Here is a 24,122-nt window from a genome sequence, read left to right on the forward strand (position 1 = left end):
TCTTCTCCCATCCTTTCCAGCTCTCATGAAGGGTCTTGGCCTGAAACATCGACCGTTTAATAGATGCTGGCTGACCGACTGAGTTCCTCCAGCATTTTGAATGCATTACTCACTGTATGCTTTTGATATACATGCGACAGATAAAGCTAATCTTCAATCTTTAAAATGATGTTGGTTCCTTTGTCAAGTGGAGTAATGAAGGCAGAAGAAGATAGACTTTTTGTTCTTGTTGGGTGTACTGTATGTAGAAACGAAAATGCGGCAAAGGTAGGAAATTGGAATTCTGGTCCAGAGCACTGAGACCTCACAGATGCACGGAGCACGCTGGAGAGTTGGCTGTCATCCACATTGCATCTTCTGTAGTTGCGCTGTGGCTGGTAATTTAACTGCACAGTCACGGCACCCCAGGTAACTCGTTGTATCTGTAATGCTTTGAGATTGAAAGAAAGAGTTGCATTAATAACTCATTTCATAACCCCATGCTGCCCTGGAGCAACTTTACAGTCAATAAACCACCTCTTAAAGTGCAGTGGCTGATGTAATGTGGGAAATTTGGCAGCCATTTTTCCCCATAGCATCCTCCAGAAACAGCAATCAGACGAGGCATCAGTACAATCTACTTCCACTGATATTGTTTGAGGAGTAAATATTGGTCAGGTCACGACAAAGAGTGCCCTTGCCCTTTATAATGGGTTTGTTTATATCCACTTGATGGCAGATACAGGACCTTATGTTGACGTCCTTCTGAATCATAGCAGCTCCATTCACTTGGTGCTGTACAGATGTACCAAATACAGCACATTACCCATTTAGCCACGGTGAGTGTCTCTTGGCTTGGCTAAGATTTGATATAAACATATCTTTGTACGTTATGAAATGATGAATTTTCCTCCAGCGTTTTCTCCTTTGCCAAACCCCTTGGTGTTTTATCATCAAGCAGGAACATTGGAAGATAAAGAAAGATTAGCTTTATTTGTCACACAAACATCAAACCAGATAGTGAAATGCATTGTTTGCATCAGTGACTCACACAGTTCAGGGATCTGCTGGGGCCAGCCTGCAAGTGTCACCATGCTTCGGTGCCCAGAACGTACCAGGACAGCACCTCTTTGGAATGTGGGAGGAAACCAGAGCACCTGGAGGAAACCTACGTTTTCATGGGGAAAGCATACAAACTTTTGACAGACAGTGATGGGAACTCAACCCCAATCAGAGATGCTGTAAAGCTTTGTGCAAGCTGTTACTCTGCCATGCCCTGGCATAGGTATTCAATCATCTGATGAGGCCTACTATGTGTCAACTTTCCCTCCTGGGCAGTTTCATGGGTCATGTCTTTCCATTCTTTGAACAGTATCAAGGAACAAGGATCAACTTTATTCACCACATATATTTATGCATATTAGGAATTTGCTGTGGTGTGTTGACAGGACATGCAACCAGAAACAATGTTCAACCATTGTAAATAATAAATAATTATATAAAGTAAGTTAGAGATTAAAGTATGGATATTGAATATAATGTGCATAAATACGTGAATAAATGTCAGCACGTATTTCCATTGTAAACAGCATTATAGAAAATGGCTAAGGTGTTTCCAGTGCATTAATAAGGTGGTAGAGGGGGTTGTGGTGGCTAAATAGAAGGGTTGATCAGATTAACTGCCTGGGGGAAGAAACTTTTAAAATTACATGAAGTATTTTACGCAGCGGTAAGTTTTCTACGCAGAGAGTGGTGAGTGCGTGGATTGGGCTGACGTCGGCGGTGGTGAAGGCAGAAACGATAGGGTCTTTAAGAGACTTCTGGATGGCTACGTGGAGCTTAGAAGAATAGAGGGCTATAGATAAAGCCTAGGTAGTGTAAGGTAGGGACGTGTTCGGCACAGCTTTGTGGGCTGAAGGGCTTGTATTGTGCTGTATGTTTTCTGTGTTTCTATTTTTAATAGCCCTAAGGAAGCTTTTGGAAAAGGCAGTTTGCTGGGTGGGTATGGTTCACTTTTCCTGTCCACTTTCTTGTCTTGGATACGTGCAATTCATTTAGTGATGGTAAACGATAGCCAGTGGCCTTTTCAGCTGTCTGGACAGCATCGCACTGAGATCGATGTGTTTGAGTACTTCAGAAGAGCATCCACAGCTTACTGCAGATGGTACAGTTCACACAGTGAATGGTCAGGCACAGAGGAGTGCGATGGAACAAAAGGATCTGTAAATGCAGGTCCATAATTCATTGAAAGTGGCGTCACAGGTAGATGGGGTCATAAAGAAAGCTCTTGGCATGTTGGCCTTCATAAATCAAAGACATGAGTACAGAAGATGAGATGTGATGTTGAAGTTGTATAAGACATTGGTGAGGCCTAATTTGGAGTATTGTGTGTAGTCTTGATCACTTTCCTACAGGAAAGGTATAAATAAGCTTAAAAGAGTACAGAGAAAATTGACGACGACGTTTAATAGAAATTTTGATAGGTTTATGGATGGTAGGGGTATTGAGGGCTGTGGTCCTGGTGCATGTTGATAGGAGTAGGTAGTTTAAATGGTTTAGCACGGACTAGATGGGCTAAAGAGCCTTTTTCTGTGTTGTAATTTTCCATGTCTCTAATGAATATGAAAGGGTATCAAGTGTATGGGATATTTGGTTGCATCTCTCCCAGCGGAATTCCTGCTCATTTCTGAATTGGTATGAGCAACAATTCTGCCCGTGAACTCTCTCCCTGATTTAAGCCAACACTTAATTGCTAAATCCAGGTAAATAGTGTCAGCCCAAAACACTGACTATTTAGTCCTCTCCATAGATGCTGCCTAACCTCCAGCTTTGTGTGTGTGTTGCTTCATTTCTGAGTCTAATTTGGCCCCTTCTTTCATTTAATTTGGATTTTTGACCAGGATATATGAGACTTCCATTTGTCACCATACAAACAGGACTATGGAATTCCTTTGGATAACGCACAAGACAGCCTGCCCTTTGTAGTGATAGGCACTGCATTAAATACTACAGAGAGACATTGTTAGGAAGACATAAAATGTGATTCTTTCATCAGCAATATTTTATCAACCTGATCTTTTTCCCATTCTGTTCAAATTGTGTGTTTAGTTCTAACTCGTCCAGCTAATTATCCAACACAAACACTCCAACACAATGCCATTGTATTCTGCTTAATTGCTTTTGTATTATCAGTCATTAATTTCTGCAATTTCAATGTATTGAATCTAAGTGAATACATTCTTCTTGGCTTGCACTGTAGTGGTTAGGGAGCATGCTCTAATGTACCTCCTGTTCTTTATTTTATAGGATTCTCAGCATCTAACCTCTGGGTACAATGGACAAAGTAGGTCACCCTTTACTGTCATTTTTCCTTTGAAAGCCATTTAATGTTTTGCCTGTAATTAAACTTAACGTTGGAATGTTAATTGCATGGTGCTGGTTTTCTGATGATGGAAGGATCATTTGCCTATGATGAGGAATTATCTGTCACAGCATGTTAACAGTAGAATTTCAAGGGCTGTAACAACAGCTGTAGACAGGTTCTGGGTAAAACAACTACAGACCTGACACTCTTTACGTTTGGTCCTTTACAGAGCGGTGTGATGTTCAAGGGAAACCTCCAACCAAGTCAGCGCCACAAAAATCGTGAGTACCACTGGGCTGGTTCTTTTAAATTAAAAAATCTCACTCGTTTTGTCTGTAATCTAAGCTGGGTGAAATGTGTTGAAGGCTCTCAAGACTTCAGTGATTGACTTTGGCTTGTGATCCTGACCCAAGAATTCTTTTTTTTCCCTTTCAAGTTTAGAACTGTGCCAAACATGTACTTACTTTAGAAATTAACTCGGGTTACCCATAGCCCTCTATTTTTCTGAGCTCCATGTACCTATCCAGGAGTCTGTTAAAAGACCCTATTGTATCTGCCTCCACCACAGTCGCCGGCAGCCCATTCCACACACTCACCACTCTCTGCGTAAAAAACTTACCCCTGACATCTCCTCTGTACCTACTTCCAAGCACCTTAAAATTGTGTCTTCTTGTGTTTACAGAAGAATATTGGCTGAACTCTGGTGTTTGGGTACCTGACATACAGGCCAAAGCTCAAAGTATGACAAGCAGTTTTCACAAGGTGTTCATACTAACCCTACCCCCGTCTTCTTCCTCTTACCTTTCAACCACAATAATCCTTCCAGTCCCCCCACACCAGTGGTTTCTAACCTTTTTTATGCCATGTAACAATATCCTGGTCCCTCAACACCAGCTCCATAGCAAAGAAAGCCCAGCGGCTCTACTTTCTGCGAAGGCTGAGGAAAGTCCATCTCCCACCCCCCATCCTCATCACATTCTACAGGGGTTGTATTGAGAGCATCCTGAGCAGCTGCATCACTGCCTGGTTTAGAAATTGCACCATCTCGGATCGCAAGACCCTGCAGCAGATAGTGAGGTCAGCTGAGAAGATCATCGGGGTCATTACGGACCCCACACACCCCTCATACAAACTCTTCTCCCTCCTGCCGTCTGGGAAAAGGTACCGAAGCATTCAGGCTCTCACGAGCAGACTATGTAACAGTTTCTTCCCCCAAGCTATCAGACTCCTCAATACCCAGAACCTGGACTGACGCCAACTTACTGCCCTCTACTGTGCCAATTGGCTTGTTTATTATTTATTGTAATGCCTGCATTGTTTTGTGCACTTTGCAGTCCTGGGTAGGTCTGTAGTCTAGTGTAGTTTTTTTTCTGTGTTGTTTTTTACGTAGTTCAGTCTAGTTTTTGTACCATGTCATGTAACACCATGGTCCTGAAAAACGTTGTCTCATTTTTACTATGTACTCTACCAGCAGTTATGGTCAAAATGACAATAAAAGTGACTTGACTTGATTTGATTAAGCAAGGGGTCCATGGACCCCAGGTTGGCCACTTCTGCCTTAGACGTATTCTTCTTTCCCTCAACTAGATACAGGGGTGATTCTACATTCTCACTATTCTCTTGGAGAAAAGGATGTTTCTCCTAAGTTCTGACTGGATTTATGAATGACTATTTTGCTTAAGTGGAAGATGTTGCTCTGCATTTCTCCACTGATCCTCTTGAGAAGTTTAAGAACCACTTCAGACACTGCTCTAGTTTAATAATGTCAAGTGATCTCAATCCCCACACCATGCCCCACCCCTCCCCACGCACACATGCAGCCACCCGTAAGGACTTACAACCACAGTTCACACACCAATACACCACAAAGCAATCCAAACTCTCCCTCTCTCTCTCTCACACTCACTCTCTTTCTCTCTCTCTCTCACACACACACACACACACACACACACACACACACACACACACACACACACACACACACACACACACACACACACACACACACACACTTACACCCACACTATACCTTGGTTAAGTATAACTTGCAGACTAGCGAAGGGAAGGAGCATCTTATACATCTTTTGGTGGAAACATATCTCCATCCTCCACCCACAAAATAATACCAGTGGTAATTCTATTTAAAACATAGTGAAACTCGTTTTCAGGATTACGTTGCATTGAAGCAGTGGAAAACTTGAGTTCAGCAATCAAATGAAATCTGTCTGGGTTGGTGTTAAGTTTTTTTAAGACTTCTTGAATCCAGGCGATATCTGATGCCAGTTCTTGCCTCCTGCCAATGTTCCTTCTAATATTCTTTTGCATCTGCACAGACCAAGCATTGCTTTACATAGAAACACAGGAACATAGAAAACCTACAGCACAATACAGGCCCTTCAGCCCACAAAGTTGTGCCGAACATGACCTTACCTTAGAAATTACTAGACTTACCCATAGCCTTCTATTTTACTAAGCTCCATGTACCTATCCAAAAGTCTCTTAAAAGACCCTATTTTATCCGCCTCCACCCCGTTGCCGGCAGCCCATTCCATGCACTCACCACTCTCTGTGTAAAAAAACTTATCCCTGACATCTCCTCTGTACCTACTCCCCAGATCCTTAAACCTGTGTCCTCTTATGGAAACATTTTAGCCCTGGGAAAAAGCCTCTGACTATCCACATGACCAATGCCTCTCATTATCCACTGTGCAATGCGTTGTGCATCATCCAGTTTTTTGAGCAAGAAATTTTTACCTGGCCTGAAAACTGCACAGTACTCTAAAAAAGAATTCTGTAATATGCATACTATAACTATTGAGAATGAAAACTGAAAAATCACATAGTTCTGATTGTATTTATTAATTGAAGGATATCATGAAAGACAATACCACAAAGAAAATCTTACATGTTGCATAAACTTTAAAACTTAGACAACAACAGCATTCAGCAGACTGGCGGTTTACTAACCTCCATTCTGTGTATACTGTTACGATTTGTCTAAATGGTGTAACATGAAGCACTACCAATGTAAATATGTTGAAGCTCTAAAATGTTTCAAAGTAAAGGTTTGGTATGTTTATTATTTAGAAAATTTATGGATTATATTCATTAATACATAATTACAGAGTATTTCTCAATTACTCTATATTAACATAGATTTCATAATTGTATTAATGTAACTTCAAAATTATATTAACAATATATAAAATAAAGATTCCAGCTGCACAGCAACAAAGGCTTTCTGCATGGGAGCGTTTCAGTTACGAGAGGGAACAGTGCCTCCTTCATACCTCCTATTTTGATGCTACACTACTGTCATAGAAAAACAGAAAACCTACAGCAAAAAACGTACACCTTCAGCACACAAAGTGTGCCGAACATTTCCTTACCTTAGAAGCTACCCAAGGATACCCATAGCCCTCTATTTTTCTAAGCTCAATGTATCTATCCAGCTGTAACATTACGGCTTGGCTCTTAAATTTAGTATGACAAATGATGAAGGCCAATGCACCATATACCGTCTTAACCACAGGGTCAACCTGTGCAGCAGCTTTGAGTGTCCTATGAGCTTGGACCCCAAGATCCCTCTGATCCTTCACACTGCCAAGAGTCTTACCATTAATACTATATTCTGCCATCATATTTGACCTACCAAAATGAACCACTTCACACTTATCTGGGTTGAACTCCATCTGCCACTTCTCAGCCCAGTTTTGCATCTTATCAGTGCCCCACTGTAACCTCTGACAGCACTCCACACTATCCACAACACCCCCAATCTTTGTTTATTAACCCATCCCTCCACTTCCTTATCCAGGTCATTTATAATAATCATAAAGAGTAGGGATCCCAGAACAGATCCCTGAGGCATACCACTGGTCACCAGCCTCCATGCAGAATGTGACTAATCTACAACCACTCTTTGCCTTTTGTGGGCAAGTCAGTTCTGGATCCACAAAGCAATGTCCCCCTGGATCCCATGCCTCCTTACTTTCTCAATAAGCCTTTCATGGGGTACTTTATCAAATGCCTTGCTGAAATCCATAACACTACATCTACTGCTCTACCTTCATCAATGTGTTTAGTCACATCCTCAAAAAATTCAATCTGGCTCATAAGGCATAGCCTGCCTTTGACAAAGACATGCTGACTATTCCTAATCATATTATGTCTCACCAAATGTTCATAAATCCTGCCTCTCAGGATCTTCTCCATCAACTTACCAACCACTGAAGTAAGTCTATAATTTCCTGGGTTATCTCTACTCCCTTTCTTGAATAAGGGAACAACATCCGCAACCTTCCAATCCTCCGGAACCTCTCTCGTCCCTTTTGATGATGCAAAGATCATCGCCAGAGGCTCAGCAATCTCCTCCCTCACCTCCCACAGTAGCCTGTGGTACATCTCATCTGGTCCTGGTGACTTATCCAACTTGATGCTTTCCAAAAGCTCCAGCACATCCTCTTTCTTAATTATCTACTTGCTCACTCTTTTTAGTACGCTGTAAGTCATCCCTACAATTGCCAAGATCCTTTTCCAAGGTGAATACTGAAGCAAAGTATTCTTTAAGTACCTCTGTTATCTCCTCAGGTTCCATGCACACTTTTCCACTGTCACACTTGATATTCTCTCCATCTTGCTTGCAGCTGCCAAGATCTTAACCTCTGGAATTTTCTTCGTAAACCTCTCTGTCTTTCCACAACTCAAACCAATTTTAAGAAGCTCCTCAAAGTCTTCTTTCATCAGGTTATTTGGTCACCTTTCCTAATTATCTCTTTATGTGGAATAGTTTCAAATGTTGTCTGGATTGAGGTTATTGGTGTTACATAATTGTGGTTTGTAACCTGAGTAATTGCACCCTCGCAAACTCCATGGTATGAGTTTCTGACAGATGGCCTATTTTCCTTCTACATCTCCAAAAGGTGATGGTAGATTGATAATTTATCTGTGAGTTTAAATTCATGGCAGAAGAACCAAGGGGAACTTGATGGATAGCCAAGAGAGAATGACCTGTAAGGCCGACAAGAGAAAAGAGAAAAAGATTAATAAGATACACAAGGGGGCACTTTAAGATCAAAAGACATAGGGGGATGAGGCCATTTGGCCTATTACATCTGTTCTACCATTCCATCATGGCTGATGTATTATCACTCTCAACACCATTCACCTGCTTTCTCACCATAACCTTTGACACCCTTACTAATCAAGAACCTATTAACTTCCACTTTAAATATATCCAGTGATTTAGCCTCCAAAGCCCTCTTGACAATGAATTCCACAGATTCACAACCCAGATACAGAACTGCAGTCTTAAACACAAACAACACACACAAAATGCTGGTAGAACACAGCAGGCTAGGCAGCATCTATAGGGAGAAGCGATGTCGATGTTTCGGGCCGAGACCCTTCGTCAGGACTAACCGAAAGGAAAGATAGTAAGAGATTTGAAAGTAGAGGGGGGAGGGGGAACTGCGAAATGATAGGAGTAGACCGGAGGGGGTGGGATGAAGCTAAGAGCTGGAAAGGTGATTGGCGAAAGTGAAAAGTTGAAGGGCCGAAGGAATTATAGATGGGGAGCAGCGAGAGACGGTTTCACTGAACTCCCGTCAAAGAGAAGATTTAAACTTCTTCAGTGTAGGCATCACTGGCAGAGGCTTCGCAGTGGTGAATTTAAAGAGCAAACATGAGGAAATCTGCAGATGCTGGAAATTCAAACAACACACACGATATTCTGCAGATGCTGAAAACCCAGAACAGCAACCACAATATATGGGAGGAACTCAGCACCTATGGGGAGGAATAAACAGTTGATGTTTTGGACTGAGAGGCTTCAACAGAGTAAATCTGGAATTTCTTGTGTCTTCAACTGAGTGGCTATCCTCTGTACCCTCTATAATATACCTCTCCTAAGCTCAAGATAACTGTGTGATACAGCCAGCCCTTCTAAAATCCAAAGAATGAGGGCAGATCTTATTGATACATATCGAATGTTGAAATGCCTTGACAGTCGATTTCAAGAAGGTGATTCCCATGGTGGGGGGAGTCTGTGACTGGTGGACACAGCATCAGAATTGAGGCACATCATTTTGGAACGGAGATGGGGAGGAACTTCTTCAGTCGGTTGGATAGACAGGGTCAGCAAGATGGCGGCACGACGCAGTTTGCAGTGGCCTCTCCGGAGCTGATATCTGTTATTTGTCAAGCGGGGTGCCGTGCACAATCCTAATCTGATGAAAAATGGACATGGGAGCACGGAGGAAAATCTGGAAATCTCCAGGAAGGCCTTCTGCTTTGCTTCTGCTGTTGTGAGGTCTGGGTCTCTGCTGAGAAGAATAGGCCCCCTCGGGGTCTATTCCTCGGGGTCGCATTGCTGGTGGCCATTGGCGGGAGCGTCACAGTGTGCTGGGCAGAGGATGATGCTCAGAGAGGCTGTGCCGATGGGGATGGTCAGAGATTTGACTGACTTGGAGTCCGCTGCGGTCGGGGCGCTTTCACTGTGTGCTGCGTCTGCGAGGCTGAGTCCAGCGGCGCCGTGGAAGTCCATAGTGGGGGTATTCCCTTCTGCCGCCTGCATGGGATAACGAGTCTATCAGGACCCTGAGGACTTGTGGAAACTGTGTGGTGGTTTCTTTCGAACTTATAGTCTTTTAACATCTTTGGACTATTTTTACTGCGACCATGGTCTGTTTTTTTTTATCAATTATGGTATTGTCTGCACTGTTGTAACTATATGTTAACTATATATGTAACTACGTGGTTTTACGTAGGTCTTGCAGCTTTAGTTTTTGGTTTGTTGGGTGGTAGAGTTGGTCTCCTGACTTGGTGTGGCTGGGTAGTCTTGATTTGTCTGGTGGGTTTGGAGCTCCTTTCCGGGGAACGCGCTAAGTTGGTAGCGCGATATTAATACGCAGCAGCCTCTCTGGACTGGAATTTGAGGAGAATGGTCCTGGTATGAAGTCCGGCTGACTCCTTGCACACTTTCCATCTGGGTCAAGCGTTGAGCCAGCAACCCGGCCTCGGGAAAAACAGACAAATGCTAAAGAAACGTCAAGATTTCCGTCAAGGCGTGAAGACGAACACCAACCTTACAGTCTTATGGTCTTAATATCTCCTCCTTTGGCATCGCAGGTGTGAGATGCATGAGATGCCATTGAGAGACACTCAGAGATACACTCTTCAATACAATAGAGCTGCACTTGCTTCAATCAAACAGTACATCAAGCCTCTGCACAAAAACCAGACCATAATCAGTAATTTCTTTTTTCCAAACAGAATTACTATACACATGATTACTTGTCTTTTTTATAAAGCAAACTGCACCCAGAATAGCTTTGATGACAGCGAACAAAGCAAGAAAAGCCATAACAATAAACTTTGATTTGAACGGCTTTGAAAATGAGAATTTTTTTATGAAGATCTATATTGGCTGTTGAGCTCATTCAAACAAAGGTTATAAAAATTCCAGGCAGACTTATTCCATCTGTCACCACCATTGTTATTTTAATTAGACTGGGACCTGATTGTGCCAGGACTGTTACGAGCAATCTCCTGGTTTTGCGTGGTAATACAATGACTCCCAGGCAGAGTGGAAATGAATCACATTCAGTGATCACTCTTCTGTATTTGCTGGATCTAATCTTATGCACAGAATTTATATTTTATAATTTAATTCTGTGCACCTTATTCCACTGGGAAAGTAATCCTGCTTTTGTCAGTAGAAGTTGCTGCTGCTTTTGGTATGAGTTTTTCTGTATGTAATTCATGGAGAGCTCGACTGTGCACACCTATCGAATCATAGAGAACCACAGCACAGAAACAGGCCCTTCAGTTCATCTAATCCATACTGAAACCATTTAAACTGCCTATTCTCATCAACTTGCACCAGGACCATAGCCCTCCATACCTCTACCATCCATGTACCTGTCCAAACTGCCCTTAAGTATTGAAATCGAGCTTGCATGCACCACTTGCGCTGGTAGCCTCGTTCCACACTCTCATGAGCCTCTAGTGAAGAAGTTTCGCCTCAAGTTTCCCTTAAACTTTTCACCTTTCATCCTTAACCCATCTCCTCTGGTTGTAGTCCTACCCATCCTCAATGGAAAAAGTTTGCTTGCATTTACCCAGTCTATATCCCTCATCATTTTGTCTATCTCTATCAAATCTCCTCTCAATCTTCTACATTCTAAGGAATAGAGTCCTGACCTATTGAATCTTCCCTTATAACTCACGTCCTCCAGACCCAGCGGCCTCTTTGTAAATTTTGTCTGTACTCTTTCAACTTTATGTACATCTTTCCTGTATACTCACATCACTCTACAAATGTGCATAGAGAAAATCCTAACGTGCTACGTGACTGCACGGTACAGAAGCTGATCTGTGGCAGACATGCAGGCTTTACCACAGGTACTCAAAACTGCCCAAAGCATCACTGGCACCAACCTACCCACCATCAAGGATGTATATACAGAAAGGTGTCAGAAAAACCCCACCAATATCATGAGGAATCCCATGCACCCCGCTCATGGACTGGTTGTCCCACACCCATCAGGGAGGAGGCTACATAGCATCCATGCCAGAACCATCAAACTCAATATGTTACTTTCCTCAAGCAGCAAGGCTGATCAACTCTCCGCACCTCCAACCGCCACGTCTTTATCATTTGCTATCAGAGTCACCTTATTGACAGACATGTCACTTTATTAACATGCAATCAATCTGTGTACATTTATCTAATGTATCTATATTTATCGTGATTTATTATTGTTGTGTTCTTCATGGAATGTTTGATGGCTCTGGGACAGCACTTGCTGGAGTTTAGAAGAATGAGTAGGGCCTTATTGAAACCTATTGAATGTTGAATGATAGAGTGGATGTGGAGATGTTTTCTATAGTGGGGGATTCTAGGACCAGAGGGTATAGCCTCACAATAGGATGTCCATTTAGAATGGAGAGAAGGAGGAATTTCTTTAGCCAGAAGATTGTGAATCTGTGAAATTCATTGTGGAGATCAAGTCATTGGGTATATTTAAAGCAGGGGTTAATAGGTTCTTGATTAGTATGGGTGTCAAAGATTACAGGGAAAAGGCAGGAGAATGGGATTGAGAGGGATAATAAATCAGCCATGATAGAAACAGACCAGACTTGATGGGCTGAATGGCTTAACTCTGCTCCTATGTCTTCCAGTCTTATGGTTTTGCTGAAGATATCCAGCATTTGCAGAATATCTTGTGTCTGTGAGCAACAAACGGTCTACTGGAGAAACTCAGTGAGTCAAGAAGCAGCTGTTGTGGGAAAGGAATTGTCAACCCAAAACGTCCACAATTCCTCCCCCACAGATACTGCTTGATGCAATGAGTTCCTCCAGTTAAATAAAAACCAGAAACTTTATTTTTATTCTTATTTAGAGATACATAACAGAACAGGCCTTTCTGGCCCAATGAGCTGTGCTACCCAGCAACCCACCTATTTAACACTAACTAATCACAGGCAGTTTACAATGACCAAGTAGCCTACTAACCAGTATGTCTTTGGACTGTGGGAGGGAAGTAGAGCACCCGGAGGAACACATATAGTCACAGACTCTTGTACAGATGGTGACAGAATTGAACTCTGAACTCCAAAGCTCCTAGCTGTAATAGCATCGTGATATTTGCTACATTAACGTGGCCCCCTATCTGTGACATGTTGTGAAATATCTTGTTTTGCAGCAGCAGTACACTGCAATTCATTAAAAATTCTATAAGTTTCCATAAATAAAAATAAATAGATATATAGATAGATAGACACACGGACAGACAGGCAGACCATGCAAAAAGAGATCAAGCTAGTGAGGTTCATGGACCATTCAGAAATCTGATGGCAGGGAGTAAGAAGATGTTCCTAAAATTTTGAGTGTGTGTCTTCAAGCTCCTGTACCTCCTTCTTGACGGTAATACTGCGAAGAGGGAGATCTGATTTTTTTGTAGCATATTTCTACAGACGTACTCTGGAGAGCACTTGGACTGATTGTATCACTGTCTGGTATGGAGGGACCACTGCATAGGATCGATGAAAGCTGCAGAAAGTTGTAAACTCAGCCAGCTCCACCGTGGGCACGAGCCTCCCCAGCATCCAGGGCACCTTCAAAAAGTAAAGATTCAAAAATAGTGGCATCCATCATTATCACCCAGGAAATGCCCTCTTCTCAATGCTACCATCAAAGAAGAGGTACAGGACTCTCAACGTTTTAGGAACTTCTTTTTTCCCTCTGCTATCAGATTTCTGAACAATCATTGAACTCATGAATACAACCTCATTGCTTTGTTCTCTTTTCACAGCTATTTATTTTTATATATTTCTTATTGTAATCTCTAGTAATTTTTATCTCTTGCACTGTACTGCTGCTGTAAAACAACAAATTTCACGACATTTGTCAGTGATAATAAACATGATTCTGATTCTGATTCCAGCCTCTACTGTTGTACCTTGATTTCATGTGAGCCCTGCCATGGTTTTTTCACTCGTCCAGTACATTAGTTTGACACTGGGCTGTCAATGAACATCACAGTATCTTGTTAGACAGAAAGCCGCTTTTCCATTGTGTTATGTGTCTGGTGAATGTAGTACCTCGCCACCTCCTTCACATTTTGGTTATGTAACTATGAATTCCATGACCCTGTTACAAATAGCTCAATAATATTAACTCAACTCTTCAGAAATAGAACTTTTACTAATACCAGACCTGAATTAGGTATCTGTCTGTTCATCTACCCAAGGAACAAACACACACAGAAATGCATAAATACACTCAGCCTCCAACCTGATGGCATGAATATTGATTTCTCCTTCTGGTTAAAAAATAGTTCCCCCTTCCCCTCTTCCCCTATTGCCCACTCTGACCTTTTACCTCTTCTCGCCTGTCTATCATTTTTCCCTGGCTCCCCTCCTCCTTCCCTTCTCCCATGGTCCACTCTCCTCTCCGATCAGATTCCTTCTTCTCTAGCCCTTGGCTTTCCTGATCAGCCTGGCTTCACCTATCACCTTATAGCTAGCCTGCTTCCCCTGCCCCCACCTTTTTATTCTGCTGTCTTCCCCCTTCCTTCTCAGTCCTGAAGAATTTGAATTGGATTGAATTCAATTTCAGTTTATTGTCATTTAGAAACCACAAATGCAATGCAATTAAAAAATGAGACAACGTTCCTCCAGAATGATATCGTAAAAGCGCATGACAAAACAGACTACAACAGAAAATCCACATAACGCTTGGTAATCCCCAAATCCAGAGTCCGGAGAGGCTGCTGTGTATTAATATCGCGCTACTGTCTTAGCGCGTTCCCCGGAAAGGAGCTCCAAACCCACCAGACAAAACAAGACTACCCAGACACACCAAGTCAGGAGACCAACTCTACCACCCAACAAACCAAAAACTAAAGCTACAAGACCTGCACAAAACCACATAGTTAACAACATATAGTTACAACAGTGCAAACAATAGCATAATTGATAAAAAACAGAGCCACAGTAAAAAATTGCCCAAAGAAATGAAAAGACTATAAGTTCGAAAGAAACCACCACACAGTTTCCACAAGTCCTCAGGGTCCCGATAGACTCGCCATCCCACGCCGGCGGCAGAAGGGAATACCCTCGCTATGGACTTCCAAGGCGCCGCCAGACTCAGCCTCGCAGACACAGCGCACAGTGAAAGTGCACCAACCGCATCGGACTCCGAGTCCATCGAACCGCCGAGCCTCCGACCATCCTCTCTTGCACAGCCTCTCTGAGCACCATCCTCTGCCGAGCGCACTACGACGCCTCCGCCAATGGCCACTGGCAACACGACCCTGAGGACTGGGGGCCTGTTCTTCTCAGCAGAGACCCGGACCTCACAACAGCAGCAGCAACGAAGAAGGCCTTCCTGGAGACTTTCAGATGTCCCTCCGTGCTCCCATGTCCGTTTTTCATCAGATTAGGATTGTGCACGGCACCCCCGCTTAACGTAACAGATATCAGCTCCGGAGAGGCCACTGCAACCTGAGTCGCACCGCCAGAAGTGTCTCAGTCTGAAACGTCAACTGTTTATTCATTCCGTAGATGCAGCCTGACCTGCTGAGTTCATCCGGCATTTTGTGCATGTTGCTCTGGATTTCCTGCATCTGCAGACTTCCTCATGTTTATAATATACTCAGTGGCCATTATATTTGATACCTCCTGTACCTAATAAAATGGCCATTGAGTGTGTGTTCATGATCTTCTGCTGCTGTAGCCCATCCACTTCAAGGTTCAACCTGTTGTGCATTCAGAGATGTTCTGCAAAGCACTGTTGTAAAGTGTAGTTATTTCTGTTACTGTCACCTTCCTGTCAGCTTGAACCAGTCTGGCCATTCTCCTCTGACCTCTCTCATTAACAAAGTGTTTTCACTCACAGAACTGCCACTCACTGGATTTTTTTGTGTAAACTCTAGAGACTGTTGTGTATTAAAGATGATGTATTTCACTTTATTTTCTATGCTTCAACGTACATCATCATTATTTTGTGCCATGTTGTACAACATGGGCGATCATGGTCTTCCAGCTGCCTTTAATCTCAGAAATCTTCAAAACATTTGCCTGTCCATCCCTTGTTGTAACTCATGAATGTCATGCTCTGTTTCTTACATCAACTTTTCCTATCGCTGCAGGTTTTTGGAGCTTCTCTTTCCTCAGTATATATCCCAGAACTTTCAGCCGTCATTTCCTGATTGACTGTATCAGTTCTTCTCTTATTCGGCTTTTCACAACACTTCCTCATTTGTTAGTCTGTCCTTCCGCGATAATTTCATCAATCAATTATTTTGATAATTCTTCAATTTTTGATGTACACTTGCAAATAAATCTAATCTTTTCTCCTTTGATACTACTTCCTCCCAAGAATAACCAAATCATTACCCCATACAATTAGATGGACCCTTGACCTTGCAGTCTACCTTGCTGTCTACCTACGCTGCAATTTCTCTATTTCTGCTACATTTTATTCTCTATTGTTTAACCTCGTACAACCTGAGTGCACCGTTACAATGAATTGATCTGTAATGATAGTCTGCAAAACTAGTCTTTCGTTGTACCTCGGCACGGTAGTGTAGTGATTAGCACAACGCTTTACAGTATCAGCGACCCAGGTTCAATTCCAGTCACTGTCTGTAAGTAATTTGTACATTTTCCCCGTGACCACGACGCTTTCTCCAGGGGCTCCAGTTTTCTCCCACAATCTAAAGACATATGAATTAGTTGTAAATTGTCCTGTGATTAGGCTAGGGTTAAATAGGTGGGTGGCACAGCTTGAAGAGCTGGAAATGTCTACTCAGTGCTATATCTCAATAAATAAATAAATAACATTAATGACAGTGATAAACCAATTTACCAACCTCTCCCCTCAGTTGGTTTCACCTATCACCTACCATAGTGTACTCCTTCCCCTCACACTACCTTCTTATTCTAGATTCTTCCCCCTTTCTTTCCAGCCTATTCAGAGTCATTAGGCTCTCTGTCTCCTTCCCGTACTCCGACTCATCGTTATTAGAGATTAAGCCCATTATGATGGTGTCATCTGCAAACTTGTAGATTGAGTTAGAGTAGACTCTAGCCACCCATCCATGAGTGGGAAGTCAAAGAGTAAAGGTGTCAAAGATCAGGGGGAAGGCAGGACAATGGGGTTGAGAGAGATAGTAAATCAGCCCTGACAGAATGGTGGAGCAGGATTGATGGGCTGAATAGGCTAATTCTGCTCCTAATTATTGTCTTAGTACTGTCTAAGTAGATTAGGGGCTGAAGATGCAGCCTTGTGGGGCACCAGTGTTCAGGATGATCATAGCGGTTGTGTCACTGCCTATCCTTACTGATGGTATGCACTATCTGCTTTGACTGATGCCTGGCAAAAGATATTCATTCCCACTGATGTCAATTAGTGCCCAGCTCTCAATTATATTGAACAAAAATACTTCTCCCTTTATGACAGAAGAAAATTGCATTAATTATATCCGCTGTAGATTCCAAAACTGTAGGAAATCAAATAAAATTAACAATGTGCCCTCAGACATAATCCTGTACTGCATTAAGGCTTCCAATTCTTTCATCTCCCTCTTTATGTTCACAGTCATTTCTCTGGCTTACTGAAGTGGAGTGTTCGTGTCCCATTGCACTTTGCATAATTAATTACTTTCATCTCTTATTTCATCTGTGGTATTTTGTGTTACCTTTGTTGTTGCAGAGAACATCTGATTGCTCCAGTTTATTTTAGGGTATTTTTACACAGAGGACCAAAAGTCTTTTATACTTGATCCAAGAGCTAATGGCCGTTTGGTACTGAGGCTGACTGTGTAAATAATTGCACAGGTCATTTATCCTGAATGTCAAAGACATCCACAAACAATCGTTCTTATTTTTATTTATTTAGAAATTCAGCACAGTAACAGTTGCTTCTGGCCCAACAAATCTGTACTGCCCAATTACACCCATTTGATCAACTAACCTACTAACCCGTATGTCTCAGGAATGTGAGAGGAAACAGGAGCACCCGGAGGAAACCCATGTGTTCATGGGGAGAACGTACAAACTCCTTCCAGACAGCAGCAGAATCAAACCCAATTGCTGGTGCTGTAAAAGTGTTATACTATCATGCCCCCTCCCACATAAATCAAAATTTTAACAGAAACTTGTGCATGTTGGAAATCTAAAATAACAACGGAAACTGTGGGAAATACTCAGCAGGACAAGCCAGACGTGGAAAAAGAAACAGACCTAACTTCTCAAGTCAAGCACTGTTCGTCAGATCAGGGAAAGAGAAGCTGGTAAGGCTGCAGGGAGGTGGGGTGATGTTTCTGATATGGAAGAACTGGAGTGACCATGGGGAACAAGCTGTAACACACACAAAATTCTGGAGGAACTCAGCAGGCTAGGCAACATCTATAGAAAAAAGTACAGTCTACGTTTCAGGCTGAAACCCTTCGGCAAAAGTACAGTCTTGCCAGAGGGTCTCGGCCCGAAACATTGACTGTACTTTTTTCTATAGATGCTGCCTTGCCTGCTGAGTTCCTCCAGCATTTTGTGTGTGTTACTTGGATTTCCAGCATCTCTTGTCTGCGATGGGATCAGCTGTAAACAAGCTTAACTGGACAAGGAGTGAATTGGTATGGTTAGAGAGAGAGAACATGAAGAAACAAATGTGGGAGTTGTGAAATGCTGAGCAGGAGGATGTGCCCAGCAGCGCTCCACCCCCAGAGGAGAAAAAGAAATAAAAAGTACAAAAAGTAAACCTGCTTAGTCAATCTCAAGGACTTAAGGGTGTGATTTCATGACAGGCAATTTGCTGCAGAAAGTCAGCAGGTCAGACAGCATCTGTGGAGGGAAGTAGACAGACAAAGTTTTGGATTAAGATGTATTGGCTGAACACCCATCCAGATGCAAAGTCTTGAAATTGAAACTGTCCACTTCCCTCCACAGATGCAGAGTGACCCACTGAGTTCTTAGAGCAGGCTTTTGTTTTGCTCCCAATGTCAGTATTTAAAGTATCTTGTATCTTCAGAGAAAGTTACCTGAAGTTGTAGAATTCAATATTGTGCTTCAGTCATTGAGCCTCAGTCATACTGACACTTTGATAGTCATTGTTGACGCTGCTTATTTGTTTATGGGGTGGGGGGGTGTCAGGATTTGGGTACTGTTGGCAAATACAGATTTATTGACCATCACTAATGGCCCTTGAGAAAATGGTGGTGATCCAACTTTTTTTCTGCTGAAGTTTTCTTCTCCCATCACTCCCTCTGGCTTCCAACTTCCTTCCCTTTATTCTATGTCATCTCCTATCAGATTCCTTCTTCTTAAGCCCTTTACCTCTTCCACCTCTCATCCCTTAAATCATCCTCCTACCTAACTTCTTTGGGCCTGTTCCTCCTTTTTTTCCAGCCCCAATGAAGGATCTCAGCTCGAAACATTGACTGTTTATTTCGTTCTGTAGATGCTGCCTGACTTGCCGAGTTCCTCCAGCATTTCCGGCATCTGCAGAATCTCTTGTGTTTCTGCTGAAGTTGCTGTAAAGAGGGAGTCCCACAGATAAGACTGAGTAATATACGCTGACCAGCACAGCCATTGCGTGGGTGCGGTCAGCTGCCTGTACTCAGAATATCCCCCACACTAAGCTGAACCTTGCCACAGTGCTGGAAACTGGTATCACATTCAACACCTTCAACCAGCCCAAAGGTGAAACACCAAAAAGCTGATGAGTCCAGAGGTAGAGACCCAAAGTGTCAGGCCTGATCCAGCTGACACCTCCCAGCTTGCTCATGCAGGCACCTCACAGTCTCCACCCAGCTAATAGAATTCACCTGCACTCATTCCAGACTCATCACCTGCAGCCTATTTAACCCAGTTCTCATCCACAGTCCTTGTTCACTCGTCAAACCAGCCGGTCTCAACCAGTTACTCCTAGCCTTCACTTCCCTGTGTAAAGTTTACTGATTTGCCTGGTGGGTTTTGTTTCCATTCTCAGTGGTTTTGTGACCCCTTGTGGCTTGTTATTTTGCCATCTATTATTAGTTATTGTTCACCGCTGAATCATCTCCACTGCTCTAGAACATAGAACAATACAGCTCAGTACAGGCCCTTCGACCCACAATGTTGTGCCGACCCTTAAGCCCTGCCTCCCATAAAACCCCTGCCTTAAATTCCTTCATATACCTGTCTAGTAGTCTCTTAAATTTCACTAGTGTATCTGCCTCCACCACTGACTCAGGCAGTGCATTCCACACACCAACCACTCTCTGAGTAAAAAACCTTCCTGTAATATCCCCCTTGAACTTTCCACCCCTTACCTTAAAGCCATGTCCTCTTGTACTGAGCAGTGCTGCCCTGGGGAAGAGGCGCTGGCTGTCCACTCTATCTGTTCCTCTTAATTCAAGCCTCCTCTACATTTTCTGACACAAAGTTTGAAGCCCCTTGTTCAGCTTGTCCTGAGGTTAGATGGCGAATGTCTGCAAATCTGTGAGTCCAAATGAGGGACTGGAGATTAGAGGTCCAGTATCTGGGAGTCTTAATCATCTGGGATCAAGGACTGGAGGTCAGAGTTGGCCTGCCCTGGGACTGGAGGACTGTCTATGGTGTAAGTGGGTGAGAGGGTGGAGGGTGGGAAAGGGAGTTGTTACCCTGTTGTTGTTTTGTTTTGTTGCTGCTTGTGCTGTTCTGCTGAATGGGCATGTTATGTTGGCACAGGAATATGTGACAACACTTGCGGGCTGCCCACTACATCCTTGGATGTATTGATTGTTAATGCAAATTACTCATTTTACTGCATGTTTCAATGTACTTAACAACTAACAAATCTGAATCTGAGCATGATATTGCTGTTATTCAAACCGAACTATAGGTATGGCAAAGACTCAAGAGACTGCAGACACTGCAAAATAGAGCCACAAATAATCAGCTCCAGTAGGTCAAGTTGCATCCGTGGGGAGTTGGGCAAAGGAATTGTCAACGTTTTGAGTCTGACTCTGATAATCCATAAGACATGGGAGCAGAATTAGGCCATTCAGTCCATTGAATCTGCTTTGCCAACATGTACAAATGCTGGATGAACTCAGCAGGTCGGGCAGCATCCGTTGAACGTGTTTGTACGTGTTGATTTGACCACAGCATCTGCAGTGCATTTTGTGAATCTGCTTTGCCGTTTGATCACAGCTGATTTATTATCCCTCTCAACACCATTCTCCTTCTTTCTCCCCATAACCTTTGAAGTCTTTACAAATCAAATAGCTATCAACCACTGTTTTAAATATATCCAATGACTTGGCCTCCACAGCCATTTGTGGCAATGAATTCCACAGATTCACTACACTCTTAACTATTAAAGTTTCTCCTCTTCTCGGTTCTAAAGGGCCATCCTTATATTCTGAGGCTGTGCCCTCTGGTCCTAGACTCCCCCACTATAGGAAACATCTTCTCCACATCCACTATATCTAGGCATTTCACACCATGATTCTGCACTCAGCTCAACTTACTTAACCAAAAGGAAATTTTATCCTCCTCAGTGGTTAGTCTCACAGTGCCAATTGAGTGCTTGACATACATTGGAACTAATTTCCTCATCGGCTTGTTTACGTGGAACCAAGCTGAAGGCCCAGGCTGACCTTTGGCACTGAATTAAAATCTGCCATTGTTTCCATGGTAATGGTATCCAGAAAATTAGGCCTTTGAAGGTGCAGGAAGAAACTTAAAACTCGAGGAGTTGGAGTGAACTCTACAAGAGAGGTTCTCTCAATTGGCAATGACATTTCCCTAATTGAAATAATCTGGTTCTTTGCTTGAGAGAGAACGATTTCTTTTCTGACTGTGATGGGTTTTCTTCTAAAAAAAACAAAGTAACTGATCGCCCTTGCTAAGAAGTAAGGCACAGTGTTGCCATGAATTTTAAATCAGCCTAGACACGCAGCCTGCAGGACTGATATAGGAGCTGATATATGAGGTGGCGCTGAGCCAAGCCAAGCATTTGAGACTGTATTCTAGCCACTGGTGCCCTGGGCAAGAATGAACAATCACATTGGTACCCAGGTCCAAATGGTGGCTGGCTTTAAATCACAGACTACCCATTGCAAGCCGTGTAGGAGAGTGTGCAAGGGTTTTCTTTGGAAGGCACAGTCCTGACCCCCAAGGGTATGTTGCTGTGATTGAATCAGAAGCTAGTAAATGTGAAAAGATAAAGTAACATGTGTCTTTTATAAGGAACCAGCACAGAGTCTCTTTTAACTTTGGCAAGTTTGAAATGGTGCTCTGCATGTAGTCTGGATTGTTATGTTTCTATTGAACCAACCAAAGCTAACATGTTTCAGTTTTATACTCTTGTATGTGACCTTCTTCGAATTATACTTGTGAATCTTAAGCATTGTGGTACATTGGAACTTAATATATCTCAGTAACATTCTGATTCTGATTCATTTGCCTATTTCTCATATGTACATCGAAACACAAAGTGAAATGCATCATTCGCATTAACATCCAACGCAACTTAAGGATGCGCTGGGGACAGCCCACAGGTGTTGCCACACCTCTGGTGCCAACATAGCATGCCCATATTGTTCAACAGAACAACACAAACAACAACAACAACAACAACAGCAAACAAACCCCTTTCGATTTCAACACTGAAGTTTGGATAAGTACATGGATGGGAGGTGTGTGGAGGGCTATGATCCAGGAGTATTGTGGACAGTTTTGAGACCTATATGTAAGAAAGGATGTGCTGGCTTTGGAGAATCCAGAGGAGATTCATGAGAATGATCCTGGGATTGAAAGGGTTAACATATGAGGACTGTTTGATTGCTCTGGGCATGTACTCGCTGGAGTTTAGGAGAATGAGAGGTGAAAGGCCTAGATAGAATGGACGTGGCGATGATGTTTCCTACAGTGGGAGAGTCTAAGACCAGAGGAAATAGCCTCAGAAAAGATGAACAGCCTTTTAGAACAGAGATGAGAAGGAATTTTTTAGTCAGAGGGTGGTAAATCTGTGCTGCAGACAGCTGTGGAGCTCAAGTCATTGGGTATATTTAAAGCAGAGGTTGATAAGTTCTTGATTAGTAATGGTGTCAAAAGTTACAGGAAAAGACTGGAGAATGGGGTTGAGAAGGATAATTCAGCAGCCCTGACCTCTTGTGTCTCGAGGTCCTAAATGTGTGGCCTTTGACAATGAAAGGTGCTATGGAAATCAACCCCTTGATCTTTATCTTCCCCTGTCCTGCCTGTGCGGTCGTCTGAGTGAATGTTACACAACCAAGTATCTTTCTGTCTGCACCTGTCCTATTCAACTCTCTACACTCTGGTCCCCACCTTGCCCACAGCACAATAACCCCTGTGTCTCTGGATTACGTAATGACTTCGCTCTCTTCCTGTGACTGACTTTCGACCTGACAAAAAGAGTTGTCCTGCATTATTGCATTAGTACCGGTGAAGTTCATTGAAAGTGAGCAAATTCAATTAATGTGTTTTAGTCCTAAATACAGTGAAGAAAATCTGCTTAACTCAATAGGATGTGTCATTGAAGCCATGCACTGTGTCTTTTAGCAGTAATCTGCTTGTAGATTTAATGAATTTGCTACCACCTGGAGTAGTTTTGGCTTGTCAGTGAGTCGCTTATCAAAATATCTTTAATCTAAAATCAGTACAAGCAGCTTAAAGTCAGGCAGACTACAGAGCAAACATGCCGATAAAGTGTCAGCATTAGGAAAGGTTGAGCGAGCTGGGGCTTTTCTCTTTGGAACGAAGGAGGATGAGAGGTGTCTTGATAGAGGGTTACAAGATGATAAGAGGCATTGATAGAATAGATAGCCAGCACTTCTTTCCCAGGGCTGAAATGGCTAATACCAGAGAGCACAAATTTTAAGGTGATTGTAACAAAATGTAAGGGGCCGATGTCAGAGGTGGGTGTTTGTTTTTTACACAGAGTGGCGGGTGTGTTGAATGCACGCCCAGGGAGGTGGGAGAGGCAGACAGACTAGGAACATTACAAGAGTCTAGATAGGCACAGGGATATATAAAAATGGAGGGCTGTATAGAAGGCAAATGTTAGATTGGTGCTGGAGTAGGCTGCAAGATCAAGACAACAAGTTATGCTGAAGGGCCTGTACTGTGTTGTAGTGTTCTGTGTTCCCAATCAACTATAACTGAAGAAGGGGCTCAGACTGAAACATCGACTGTTTACTACCCTCTGTAGATGCTGCCTGACCCGCTGATTTCCTCCAGGATTTTGTGTGTGTTGCTACAGATTTGCAGCATCTCCTGTGTCTGT

At 42.9% G+C, this 24,122-nt stretch overlaps 1 protein-coding gene across 5 annotated transcripts in view; it reads left to right on the forward strand.

Moving 5' to 3' along the window:
- aff2 (AF4/FMR2 family, member 2) overlaps window positions 1-24,122 on the forward strand; it is a 685,599-nt gene that overhangs the window by 440,109 nt on the left and 221,368 nt on the right. For all 5 annotated transcript variants that reach the window (XM_073057781.1, XM_073057783.1, XM_073057782.1 and 2 more), the window contains 2 exons: window positions 3,286-3,322; window positions 3,573-3,624. In XM_073057781.1, coding sequence (XP_072913882.1) covers window positions 3,286-3,322; window positions 3,573-3,624 — 89 coding nt within the window. The remainder of the gene's footprint in view (window positions 1-3,285; window positions 3,323-3,572; window positions 3,625-24,122) is intronic.

This window comes from Hemitrygon akajei, chromosome 10, assembly GCF_048418815.1.
Source record: "Hemitrygon akajei chromosome 10, sHemAka1.3, whole genome shotgun sequence".
NCBI classification, from domain to species: domain Eukaryota; kingdom Metazoa; phylum Chordata; class Chondrichthyes; order Myliobatiformes; family Dasyatidae; genus Hemitrygon; species Hemitrygon akajei.